This window comes from Sinocyclocheilus rhinocerous, unplaced genomic scaffold, assembly GCF_001515625.1.
Source record: "Sinocyclocheilus rhinocerous isolate Xijiao unplaced genomic scaffold, SAMN03320098_v1.1 scaffold865, whole genome shotgun sequence".
NCBI lineage: Eukaryota > Metazoa > Chordata > Actinopteri > Cypriniformes > Cyprinidae > Sinocyclocheilus > Sinocyclocheilus rhinocerous.
The window spans coordinates 794,121-808,476 of NW_015646167.1; the positions used below are offsets into that span (position 1 = coordinate 794,121).

At 37.2% G+C, this 14,356-nt stretch overlaps 1 protein-coding gene across 1 annotated transcript in view; it reads left to right on the top strand.

The window, feature by feature from the left end:
- LOC107707072 (lysine-specific demethylase 6B-like) overlaps window positions 1–4,514 on the top strand; it is a 31,486-nt gene extending 26,972 nt beyond the window's left edge. The window contains exons 20-23 of the mRNA XM_016510954.1: window positions 130–271; window positions 368–494; window positions 2,351–2,521; window positions 2,613–4,514. Of these exons, the coding sequence (XP_016366440.1) occupies window positions 130–271; window positions 368–494; window positions 2,351–2,521; window positions 2,613–2,636 (464 nt within the window). The 3' untranslated portion in view covers window positions 2,637–4,514. The remainder of the gene's footprint in view (window positions 1–129; window positions 272–367; window positions 495–2,350; window positions 2,522–2,612) is intronic.
- The last annotated feature ends 9,842 nt before the right edge of the window (window positions 4,515–14,356 follow it).

Consider the following 14,356-nt stretch of genomic DNA (forward strand, 5'->3'; position numbering starts at 1 on the left):
AATCTAGTTGCTTTAAACTGCATTTTATCAGTCATGATAATTACATAAACAGTTGCAACTAAATGTGTAAAACTAAAATCCTGGGCACAGAAATGTAAAAGAAAAAAAAAATGTTTTCTGCATTTGTAGCTTATCAGTACCAGTTGGCTTTAGAGAGATTTGAGTGGAACGAAGTGAAGAAAGTCAAATCCATCGTTCCCATGATTCACGTATCCTGGAACGTGGCACGCAACGTCAAAGTCACTGACCCAGACACTTACAAGATGATCAAGTGAGTATGCAGTAGCATTATGGACTTGTTCTTACCAAGTTACATCACAATTAAGTAGTATGGACATTTAATACATTTGCATTTCCTCCTTTTCAGACACTGTCTCCTCCAGTCTATTAAGCACATTCAGATTCTGAGGGACCAGCTGGTGGCAATAGGAAAGAAGATCTCCTACCAGAGCAGAGTGAAGGATGAGCCGGCCTACTACTGTAACGAGTGTGATGTGAGTTGAGTGTGCTTCATTATTTGTAAAGTATTGGCAGGTTCAACATAGAAAAACCCACCAAAGACCTGCAGAATTCTATTCCAAAAAAAGAATATAATTAACATACAGCTGTCAGGGTGTCCGCGGGTCCTTAAAAAGTCTTAAAATGTCTTAAAAAAACGTTTTCCTAATATAAGGCCTTAAAAAGTCTTAATGTCTTAAATTCGGATTCGATGGGTCTTAAATATTTTTGCTCACATTACCGCTAAAATATCTTCAATCTGACGGACCTAATGACTTTACAATCATTGGACAGACCAAAGATTTTTTCTTCCTTGCGGTAACGTTAGTTACTGCATCATTTCGGATTCGATGGGTCTTAAATATTTTTGCTCACATTACCGCTAAAATATCTTCAATCTGACGGACCTAATGACTTTACAATCATTGGACAGACCAAAGATTTTTTCTTCCTTGCGGTAACGTTAGTTACTGCATCATCAGAGAGAATCGCAGTAGCAGAATACAGGTAGAACTGCCTGACCAGAATAGCCTGATTAAAACATAAGTGACAAAAAATAACCAGCGAAGTATCGAAGAATGATTCTTCTAATTTTATTAGCCTACATTCAATGTAAACCGCAATTGATAATGGATAGTATATTTCTGGTATCAAGGTCGCGTGTGTTAAGGCTCACACTCTGTTTGTCTCTTTGTAAGTGACTTCAGTAACAGCACACACAAACTCAGAAGAAACACACGGAGGTAAAAATTCAAAATGTTTAGTTTATTCATAACATGATATAGTTAAGTAACACCATGACAAGTGAGCTATTTTGCTCAATATTCTCACGACGAAAAAAACCATTCAAAACACCTACAGAGTGCACGCATTACGTGAAGTCTTGTGCCCACGAAAGTCCTTAAGATAGCAGCGTGATAACACTTAATCAGTTGAATGAATGACTCAATGACTTACTCATTGTGACTTCCCGCCACTTCCTGGTAGTTTAGTTGAGAAGTATTTTGAAAAGTATGCATTTTTCCCCTCAACATTTCTTATTTGTATACTCATAAATGCTGTTTTTGCTCTATTTCGCCAACAAAAATCATCCCGAATACAGCCACAGCGCTGTTTTGTGTCTCTGAGCAACATGACGGTGTTTCGTTCTTGAATGAATCAACCGTTTAAATGATTCGGTTCAATCGCAATGACTCACTTATTAACAGTGACTGGCTGCCACCTGCTGGCATTTTTAATTTCACATTTAAAGTATCTTTTCATTTTTTTAAAATCATTTCAAATATCAGTATTCAACTTTTTATGTTTAATATATCAAAACATTATTTATGCATTTGTAACTGCAGGTTAAATGCATTCATGTTCTGCATTAAACAGTGTGGGAAAAGACCTATCCTATCTATCTGACCACCACACAGAATATGAAGAATATTCAAAACTTTAGGAGTCAGCTGTCCACGAAAGTCCTTAAGATAGCAGCGTGATAACACTTAATCAGTTGAATGAATGACTCAATGACTTACTCATTGTTGAAAAGTTCACTTTATATCGTAGTAATAAATATTATTTATTACAGCAATGATATTTTGTTTTCTTTTTTATTTAAACAAATAAAAAATTACAATAATTAATAAAATGTGTATTTCCATTACAGGTTTAGGTCTTAAATTTCATATAAGGTGGTATTAAAAAGTCTTAAATTTAACTTGTTCATGTCCGTAGAAACCCTGAGCTGTGTCATCTCAAGTTATAAAACAATAATGCAAGTTTTAGTTATTCTAATAGTTGTTTTCTTTTGGTGTCACAAAAGGCCCAGGCTTTAAGAGCTTGTGTTTGTTTTGCTCTTGTGCAGGTGGAGGTGTTTGACCTGCTGTTTGTGACCAGTGAGAACGGCAGTCGGAAGATGTATGTGGTGCACTGTGAGGACTGTGCACGACAACGCAACCCAAACCTCTCCAGTGTAGTAGTGCTGGAGCAATACCGCATGGAGGAGCTCATGAACGTGTACGACTCTTTCAGCCTGGTGAGTGCATCTACATGTTTTATCAATGTGAACAAACAAGAACAAAGCTTCAAAAAAAGCTAACATCTGTCATTTGTATGTGCTTTCTCAGGCTACCGGTTCCAGCTCCCAATGAGGACGTCTCATCCCTTTCCCTCACACAGCCATAACCAAAACGCCTGCTCGCAGGACAAGATCTTTTATTTTAGTCCAATTAAGACTTAAAGAAAAAATTACTACTGTTAATATTTGTTGAACAGCCAATCGAGAACCAGTTTATTCAGCATTGTTTACAGAACCAATCAGCCAATAAGACTCGAGTTTACTTCTGTCGGTCTCGTGTACCAACCTCGGAATGGCTCTGCGGGACTTCAGATGGAACACAGTTTGGTGCGGTCACGGCTTCCAGCGGCAGAGTTGCTGAGATCCTGTCCATTTGGGCTTTTGTTCTTAGTTTTCTTTCATGTTGCTCTCTTTTTGTGTGTGTGTGTAAATGCTCTTTGTACTTTTCGTGGGTGCTTTTTTTTTTCTCAATAATTTATTTTTAAACCTAGAACAGCCTAGATATATACCACATTGGCCTTGTGACTTGTATTTAGTGAAGAGACAAAAATTAATAATACTAATAATAGAGCTATTAAAGCATTAAGAATTAAAAGAAATACAGTTGATCAGAATGCTTCAAAACATACGGGTTTTAAAAGATGTTTTCAGTTTTCATATGGAATGTTGTTTATATAAGCATTTTAGGATTTCATTTTTAATCAATCATTTTTCCTGCATTTTGTGTGTATAATTGTTCGGTTTCATCTGTTTTGTTAAGTGAATTGTTTCTCACCTCTATACAGATCTCTTTGATTTTTTTAATTTAAAATGTTTTTCTATTTATTGGATATTAAATGTTCTCCCCTGCCTCAACATGGTTATCAGAGACTTATTAAGGGGTTCTATTGTTACTTAATCCTCTGTAAGATTTCAAGGGTGCTGATTCTTTTTAATTTTAGTTTTGGTGCTTGCCCCTTTAAATATCTTTACTGTTTATATATATTAAATCTCTCATAACTGACTCTTTGTCCATGTAGATTGTAGGGCACAGAGGGTAGATTTTAATTCGGAAGTTGTCTGTTATACACAAATGTTTAAAAAAGACAGTTTTCCCCACATAAATTAACAGGTGACGTATATGTGATCACTGTTATGTATTTGAACACCTGCTCACTTGCCAGTTTAAATGTTTATTTTGAAGGAAAAAAACGAGAGAGAGACAAAAAGAAAGATTAAATCCAGGCCCCATGTTCATATGAGTTCTCAAATTAGACCTGTGCTCTCTGAAGCTTTCGTTTTGTTTTTGACTAAAGATGGTGAGTTGGACTGATGTCAGTAATTCTGAGCCTAGATTAGCAGCTACTCTGCCATGAATTCAGGTGATTCATGAATTGGGGCTAAAAACAGTTTTTGACACTCTTACACATACAGTGGTGCTTCTGTTCTGTTGTAAATGCTGTTCATTTGAGGACACATTTGCCATGCTGACTACAGCAGGCATAAACTTTCTATATACACAGTATGCAGTGGGTTGTCATAAACCTAAACCGTATGGCGAAAAATCATACTGAGCTGTAAATTGCGGCATTTTACTGGAATGAGTCACATTGTGAAAGGGGATTTAACGCATTATTGTTTTTGATTTATATAGTCATTTTTTACAGCTTTAGAGGCGTTAGCATGAAATAATTAATGTATTATCAGGAAAATGGTTTTGAGTATAGATGGTGCTGAGTTCTACTAGAGCTACTCTTTTTTTTCTTTTTTTTAAGAAATATTTGTTCCTGTTGCAATATACACACTTTCCTCTATTCCTCATTTTTATTTTATTTTTGTGGTTATTTAAAATCTGCACTGTTTTGGAATTCACACGAAGCAAACTGAGCCAGACATGTCTTAAACACTTTGTGAATTCGTGTGACATTGATATGATTACTCTGAATAATATTAAATGCTTTTGATAAACTTTGATCTGTGCCATGTCTCTGTATTCATTCAGTCAAAGCATAAGGTTTCAAAAGCCTTCATGATATTTTATTACTTTCTAACATGACACAAACAAAGCCCAGTACTTATAACAGTAGAAGGGAGATTTAAAGCAGTAACGGGGGGAAAAAATACATTTATATACTACCTACTGTATATATATAAGAGCCAAAAACATTGACATACCATACCTCAAAACATTTCTTAAAGGGGCATTAGCAAGATGGAATCCAAATACAAAGTCTTATATTTGTCATCAGGTTGCTTATATTTTAAGTTTACATTTTTTGGCAAAACTAATAAGGTTCATTAGTTAACTACTTTAGTTAACATTAACTAAATGCTGTAGCAGTATTGTTCATTCTAGGTTCATGTTAATTTCAACATTTACTAATGCATTATTAAAATCAAACGTGCTTGTCAACATTAGTTAATGCACTGTGAATTAACATGAACTAACAGTGAATAACTATCTTCATTAACAAAGATGAATACTGTAAAAATGTATTGTTCATGTTAATGCATTAACTAATGGAACCTTATTGTAAAGTGTTACCAATTTGCATCACGTTTTATAAAAATAAAAATGTTTCCCACACTATTGTTGACTTATACTGCCAATTCATCAACTCGTACCAGGCACACTGTTATCTACAGTTGAATATTTATCCTTGTTTATTCATCTCATGTTTTCGTGTCAGGTTCATCCCTATCAAAGTTCTTTCCTGTTCTTCTCTGCTGAGGCAGGTTCAGAGGAACTAGAGCTAGTTTACGTTTGTGATCAGCTCTCAGTAGCACGCCCTATCACTAAACTTTTGGCACAAGAATTGTCACTTCATGAAGCAGCTTTTAAGTGTTCCATATTAACACACCCATGAGGGCCGGACATAATGAAATGATGGTCAGATACATCAAGCGTTCAGTCCAACTGATAAATTATTTTGTAACAAATTATAATTCATGCTCTGTTATTGCAGAAATTTACTCCCATCATAATACTCCCAATACGTTAGCAGACACTTTTATCCAAAGTGACTTAGAAGTAGCAACACAAACTATCCAGGACCTCAAGTAAAGAGTTCAAAAAGTCAAGTCAAGTTTATTTGTACAGCGCTTTTCACGATACAAATCATTGCAAAGCAACTTTACAGAAAATTAAGTTTCTACAATATTTAGTGGTAGCTTATCAGTGGTGACTGTCAATTAATGTACATATGGCAGAAATGTACGGAAAAATCAATTTAAGACGTAATAAAACAGACGATGAACAACATTAGAGGTTCATTCAGAGGTTAACATTGCACAGGCTTGCGGATTTCCTACTTCCTGTAAGTATAGGAAGCTCTTTTCACCCTTCCTTTATCACATTGCTCAATTTTGCTCCATTCAGAAAGCCAAATCCTTGTTTAATGTACAAAGCTTGAAGACAAGCATCACTGTGGTGAACTCAAAATAGCACTTGCCACAAACCAGAGGCTGGTGAATGTGAATTACTCAAAGACATGTTTAGTCTATAAAAAAAAAAAACTATTAAGTGCAAACTATGACGGGATATAATTTGCACAACAGCATTTATCAATATTAGTTTCACTTCAAAGATTATTTTTCCTTAAAAAATCATGTCACTCTTCTCCTGGTTGCATCCTGTTCAGTGCTCATATATATTGCATATTAGCACAGGATTTATCTTAAACTGCCCTGCTTTGAGTGAAGTCAGGGGTCACTACTCAGGGGAACAGAAACAGTAAACACAGACTCTAGAAAGCAGAGGGAAATCATATCTGACAGACATTGATCTGTCTGATTTCTACCACAGATGGGCTCTTATCAGTTACGCAACCAAACATTTACTCTATTCCTCCCATGTGCAACCACTCCCACTGCATTTTCATATATTCTTTTCATCTAGAAGGCGAAACCATGCTGCCCCACTCTTCTTTCAGCTCTCTCAATCTGTCCTTGCCATCAGTTGTTTGTGATCCTTTCTGTTCTCATCCCATGTGGCCTACGAAATCAAAAGACCCTAAACTAGCCTTAGTCACATCAAATTTTCAACTTTAATGTTAACCGTTAAAGATCTTATATATATATATATATATATAAATAATTGGACTGGTGGCTAAGAATCATGGCTGTTAACTGGAAAGTTAAGCTGGTTCTGAGCTGGTCCTGAGCAGGAGCTAGTTGCTTAGAACCAGCACATGACCAGTTTAAACCAGCTTATAACCAGCTCATGATCAACTAAGGACCAGCTCAAACCAGCTGCCATGATTCAAAACATACCTAACCTGCATATGCTGGCTTTTCAACAGGGATGTCCCCTAAAAGACCAGCGATTGTTGCATAACAATTGCATTATAGGTGGAGAATGATGGATATCATATCACGAGATGGCAATATCAACCAAACCAACACATGATTACAGGAAAACAAACACTCACACAGCCATGTGGTCAGTGCAGTTTACGGAATGAGCAGAGAAGAACGGAGGTTTGGAAGATGTGAAGTGGTTTCATGTCCTCTCTATCCATCAGGAGTAATTAAAGTCCTCACTTCAGCTCTTTAAATAAACATTCCTTCCCCCACCAAAGAGTGAAGATAGAGCGAGACGAAAAGGGCAAGTAAGGGGAGGGGGCATGAAGGAGGCACAGAGAAAGGCACTGCTATAACTGCCAGGCAGGACACATCCATATCTCAGTCTGCTTCACAGAGAAAGAGAGACAGTGGACAATATACAGCAAATCTGAGACAATACCAACTACACTTCAGAGAACACAAGAAATGAGAGCAACGATCAGACTTGCACACAAGGAGAAACATTTTTTAGAGTTTTAGAAATTCTAGAACTTTTTGAACAAGGAATTCCAAACAAACTTGAAAAAAACAAAACAAGGAGTGCATGTCGTGTTAGACAAAAGCAACAAAAAGAAGAGGACCACTGGAGTCACACCATTGGGTGAGTGGAGGGTGCGGAGGGCTTGATAAGGTGCATGTGAGACTGACCTATCAGAGTCTACAACGGGAATGTTTGGAATTTACTCTGATACACCTATCTGTTTGATTACTCCTTTAACATTAATTAACATAACCGTTAGCTCAGCAGTAACTACACATGCACTTCTGCGTAATCTAGAGTTGAGTGGTGCATATCTGTAACATCTAATGAAAGACTGTTAACCAAGTTAAGTAATATAGGCTGCATCATTTACAATACCTCGTCAGGCAAAACCATATATTGGTTAAAAAAAATGTCAAATCAATTTAAATAATAAAGTACTGAAGCCACATCAGACCTTCTAATGCAAATAGAAAAGTAAAACCCATTCCACCTTGAACCTATTTTTAATGAATGGGTTTAGAGTATGAATTACGTTAATTTCAGCTTTATGCATGCATAAAAATGGTTGCATCTAGGTTATAGCCCCAATGTTTTGGCTCCAAGTTAATTCTCAATTGTGTGATTCCCAGAAATGTGGAAACAGAGTTAGCGGGTGGAGCAGTCTGGTGTTATCCAGGTTTGGCATGGTGTGCTGTGCGCTTGTGTTCACGTTTCCTGTGAGTGGTGATCTAGTGTTATATGTTGAGTCACCCGCTGTATATGCACTAACAAACAGAATACAAAGGCAGGAAGGCAACACAACGGTCAGCAAGCGCAGAAACGTGTGCACGTCTCCCTCACCACTGATGGCATATTCAGGATCTAGTGTTTAAGGGTGAGAGTGCATGTGCGCGCGTGTGTGTGTGTGTGTGTGTGTGTGTGAGAGAGAGAGAAAGAGTCGTAGACCATCCTGCATCCATTTTTAGATGTTTTGCATATGGCACTGAGGCCACAGCTGTATGGCGTGTTAAGTATTTATGTAGTTTGACCTCGGTCTATTGTTCTGGAGTCCTGTCTGGATGGTCAGTCTAACGGTCTAAGCAATGAAGAGGGGTAGCCCTCCACAGTTTACTGGAGCTGACAACCTGAAAGAAAGAAAAAATTAAAAATAAAAGTATTTATACATCATAGTAGCATTTGTTGTACCACCCTTCATTTATGCTCGAGGGATCCCATGTTTATTTTTCTAACAATCATTGCATCCTGACAGGATGACTCGCATTACTATTTTACAATAAACTTTAAAATTTATGCTAAATGAACATTTCAAACCAATTTAAAAGTGAAACATTACAGTGATTGGGGGAGGGTGCTTTTTTAATACTTTATTTTAAGGAATTTTTCAAAGTTAAAGACAGAACAAATAAACAACACCTTGAATTAATAGTTGAGCTTAATTTTATTTACTAACAATATAATTTGTTATTTGGGGTGAAATGTGACACCTAGACATGTTCTTTGTGAGATTCACCAATACACAATTAAAAAAAATAAAATAAAAAATATTGGAGGTAAAAGTGATGAAATCCCCAGAGGTGAGGGTTACTGCAATGTCGAGGCCTCTCACTCTTCATCACTTGATCGTATCACCAATGTTGTTCCAAACACACTCACATACCAATTAATTTCCTCCAAAGGGCCAGTTAGCTTTCAGATAACAATCAGTCTCTGATAAAAGACCTAATTAAAAGATCACAGACCTAGTTTCCTGGCGGTAAGTGATTTAACCTTGCTCTGAACTTTTTTGAAGCAGTTAGAAAATGGTCCAAAGCAGTTGTCAAATTTGCCGTATCCACTACTGACAATATTTAATGTAATACATTTTCTAGGTTTTTTAAATAACTGCTGAAGAGGATTCAGAGTGAAATTAACCCCATACAGCTTAGAGCAGCCACTGGTTTCAGAGTGTCTGTTTTCAAATTTTTCAGAGTGTTGACCGCTAAATAGATTTTAATCTCAGATTTTAAGAGGGCTGAGGTGAAAGATGGGGACTGAAGCTCCATCTATGGCCACTTTCAAATTTGAGCAAATTCACCATTAAAAGGAGGCTTGTATGATTTAAGATTTAAAAACATTTTTCAAGCTTAAAAAAAGTCTAAATGGTCCTGCTATCCTTTCACAATTTAAAAAGAAGTCATTAGTAAAGTCCTTCATTCTCTATCACTTTCAGATCGGGATGAGCATGAGTGGCACACTGGAGAAGGGGACTCATCACCAGGCCCTCGACCTCTCTGAAGAGCTCCCAACCAACAGCCATCATCACCATCACCATGACAATCACACCAGTCTCCAACACACAAACTTCTTGGCCTTTACTGTGCAAGCCGGGACCCCAGTAGGTGGGTCTGGAGTGGTTGTGCCGCCACCTTACTCTGCTGCAAAGGCTGGGGGAGGTGAAGCTCCGCTGGAGCTCCGGGGCTCTCTGGACTGCTGGGCGTGTTCAGTGCTTGTGACAGCGCAGAACCTGGTGATTGCAGCTATCAATGCATGCCTGGCCGGGTTGGTTTTCGGGCTCATCCTCACTCCTGCTATTGTCATGGTGGTGTTCGGCTTCATCTGTCATTCAACGGTAAGAACTGGGAGAAGTCCACCAAACTGGTCACAATATACAAAATAACATACAATACACACAATATGAAAAGGCTGTTTTTGAAGGAAGTGAGCAAATGAGTTTGGATACGACAGTAAACATGCAGCTCAATGTTTTTCATTTCTCATGTGAAGATGACATTTATGTAGGTCCACGGTAGCAAAATAAAAGCTGTTTTATTCTACGGGTCAGAGGGTGGACTTACAGAAAACAAATTATTTGATAATTTATTATTATATTATTTTATATATGATCATATATAATTATTTGAATTTATTATGTATATGATTTAAGTAAATAAACCAGGTTGAGGATTTTTGTAAGAATAGTGAAATAATAATGAAATAATAAAAAACAAATTTTTCTTAGTCATTTTACACATACATTAAACTTTACTCTGTATATTTATTACCTTTGGAGCAATTTACTATGTAATATACAAACTGCATATTAAATATATGACACACAACCAGTATTTAGGATGGAAAGTGGAGAGAGTTAATTTAATAAATAAATTATTATTAATAATAATAATAATAATAATAATAATAATGACAACAACACTTAAATCAAAAGATAGACAAAACTTCAAAAGTAATAAAACTAAATCTATCCAAATGAGTTTTTAAATGAGATTTGAGATTTTGCAGATCTAATATCAATGGGAAGACTATTGCTTAATAATGGAGCCTTCACAGCAAAAGCTATGCAACTTTTATATTTAGATTTTGGGTCAATAAAATCAATTTAAAAACAGTCATTGATGCTTAAAACGTATTGAAAATTTGGTCCCTGAGACAATGTAGCTGCTAAAGGAATGTCATTTATAATCTGGGAAAAAGACTGGGAAAGAATAAAAGCTAATCATGATTCAGAGATATTCTTCTAGGGATTTATGGGAGTTTGGCCTCTGTTTCTCTTTGATTCACCAAGTAATCTCTTAATCTTGGGCATTTCTCAGCAGTCTGAGTGCAGCAGCAGGGGCAGGTCAGGAGTTGGGAGGATGACATCAGACGAGGAGTGTTTTCAGGACAGAAGTGGATTACTGGAGTTTTAAAAAACTTTTTCTCACAATGTCGTATAGTGACCGCCCTCAACATTCTTGCACTTTGACCCACAGAAGAGTAGATCTACTGCTTCTCCACTGTACCAGCTCTGTTCATTTTCAAAAAAAGACTCTCAAACTCTACTACAGAATTAACAGACAAGTTTCTGCAAGATACAGACCCTGCATCTCACTATTACAGGCTCTTCATCTCTTGCTAGAAGAAAAATGCTTAAATTATCTTCACAGAGCACCCATGGGTCTGTAAGGGTCAATGTGTGTAAATAAAGGCTGAATTCTTCTGACCTCTCCAATTACCAGACCTTTAATATCCAAGATCAATAGCCACTCCAATTACCAGACCTTTAATATCCAAGATCAATAGCCACTCAGACCAATTAGTCCCCATGTGACACCAGACAGTCTATGAAAGAGAGGTAAATCCAAAGATCTGTAAGGAGCAACAGACCACCATGGTATTAAACCATGGAGTAAAGAGTTTGCGGTTTCATATAAGTTAACTACTCAGGTTTCTGTCAAGGCGCATAATAGGATAATTTATAAACATTAATTCCAACTAATGAATAAATGTGCATAATTTAAGACCATATCTAAAAGACTTACCGCATTTCTCTGTAGGTGTTGGATCCTTTCTAAACATATGGTCAACATCATGGGCACTGCTAGGCCATTTTTAGGGGGGCTATAGCATGACTACTATAGTAATGACTACTCAGCCCCCCTAAAACTTTGCGATTAGCTCCATAAACTGTACACGAATTCGTGATCGCCTCAGTCCCCTTTAAATTTCATATGAAACGACTTTGGCTCCTCCCCGTCTTTCAGCGCGTTCTTTTTCAATCCGAAGACCGTGGCGGCGCAGAGCGAGAAACAGACAAGGTGTGTGTTTATCGATAGATTGCATCTGTGCAGTTCTTTTTATAAAACGATCATGTTGCTATTTTCATTCGAAAATGTAACTTTCAATATAATACATGTTCCAGTGCATGTGGCAAAGAGGTTTGCATACTTGAGCTAAGGAAAGAGGGTTGTACTAGAAATGCAAACAGTAAAATGTTGTGTTTGTACAGTAAACAGGTTATGTGTGTGAGATCATGAAGACTTAAATTTGGCTTATTCAGTACTCAAATGTTATACCTGTCTATGCAATACAGTGGAATACTGCAATAAGTTTAGTATACGACCCCTATTAATACAAATTTTTGATTTATATATTTTTATTATTAGGCTATTACTATTATTATTATTATACCCTTACTGGGGGCTGAGCCCCCCTAAAATGAAAATCCTAGAATCGCCCCTGGTCAACATCAAGGCCAGTTCCCTGAAACTACTCCGTTCAGCTCTAATCTTATCAGCACACACGCCAGTTCTACAGACAACTGGAATCCCTCATACTTTAGAGACATACTGAAAAAGAACTGTGGCTGATTTCTAGCTTTGAGAAGATTTACTCACCCTCAGGCCATCCAAGATGAAGATGAGCTTGTTTCTTCATCTAAACAGATTTGGAGAAATTCAGCATTACATCACTTGCTCACAAATGGATCCTCTGCAGTGAATGGGTGCCGTCAGAATGACAGTTTAAACAGCTGATAAAAACAATCACAATGGAACCATGTCCTGTGGTCTGATGAGACCAACATAAACTTCTTTGATTCAGATGGTGTCAAGCGTGTGTGGTGGCAACCAGGTGAGGAGTACAAAGACAAGTGTGTATATTATATATGAAGATTATATATAGACATATATAATCTATATTGTATGTCTTCATAAATAGACATACTATAGATTTATATTATATATATATATATATTGCCCCCTCCTGCTAAATCATGAAAGATCTGTGATTAACCACATTATTTTACAAAGCGGAGTTAAATTTCACTAGCCAAACCCAGGCCTGATTACTGCCGGAACAGTGGTGAACCTTCCCAGGTTCACCACTTTGGTAGGCCGGCCTACCAACATTACTCCAAGAGCGCAACAACGACTCATCCAGGAGGTCCTAAAAGAGCCCAGAGCAACATCTAAAGAACTGCAGGCCTCACTTGCCTCAATTAAGGTCAGTGTTCATAATTCAACAATAAGAAAGAGACTGGGCAAAAACGGCATCCATGGAAGAGTTCCAAGGCAAAAGCCAATACTGACCAAAAAGAACACAAAGGCTTGTCTCACATTTGCCAAAAAATATCTTGTTTATCCCCAAGACTTTTGGGAAAATAAGACTTTTGGGCAAATATTCTGTGGACTGATGAGACAAAAGTTGAACTTTTTGGAAGGTGTGTGTCTCGTTACATCTGGCGTAAAACCAACATAGCATTTCATAAAAAGAACATCATACCAACAGTCAAACATGGTGGTGGTAGTGTGATGGTCTGGGGCTGCTTTGCAGCTTCAGGACCTGGACAACTTGCAGTAATTGATGGAACCATGAATTCTGCTCTCTATCAGAAAATCCTGAAGGAGAATGTCCAGCCGTCAGTTTGTGGTTTGTGATCCCAAACACACCAGCAAGTGCACCTCTGAATGGCTCAAGAAAAACAAAATTAAGGTTTTGGAGTGGCCAAGTCAAAGTCCGGACTTAAATCCAATTGAGATGCTGTGGCATGACCTTAAACAGTCCATTCATGCTCGAAAACCCTCCAATGTGGCTGAATTAAAACAATTCTGCAAAGAAGAGTGGGCCAAAATTCCTCCACAGCGATGTGAAAGATTCATTGCCAGTTATCACAAACACTTGATTGCAGATGTTTCTGCAAAGTGTGGCACAACCAGTTATTTGATTTAAGGGGCAATTACTTTTTCACGTAGTGCCAGGCAGGTTTGGACAGCTTTTTTCCCTTAATAAATGAAATCATAATTTCAAAACTGCAGTTTGTATTTACTCAGGTTATAAGTGTGACAAATATGCAAACAATTGATGATCTGAAAAACCAGGAAGGGGGCAAAAACCTTTTCACGGCACTGTATATATATATATATATATGAAGAGTTCATTTGCAAAAAATGTCATCTTTTAGAGTAAAAAAAAACACTTGTTTAATCTTTGTAATCTCCTCAGATGACAATGTAGATGCCTGACAAACGTTGTTGTTGTGATCATAAACTGTATGGATGTGATTTTTACAAGCATCTCTTTGAGTGAAGAAACCTGTCAGAGTGAGAAAGTGCAGCTTAAAATGCAGATGGGCTTTATCAGTTTTCTACCTCCTACTCTGTTTACTCAGTCACTCTTTTTTTCCTGTCTATTGCTCTCCATCCCTCAATCTTAAAATGGATAGATGAAGA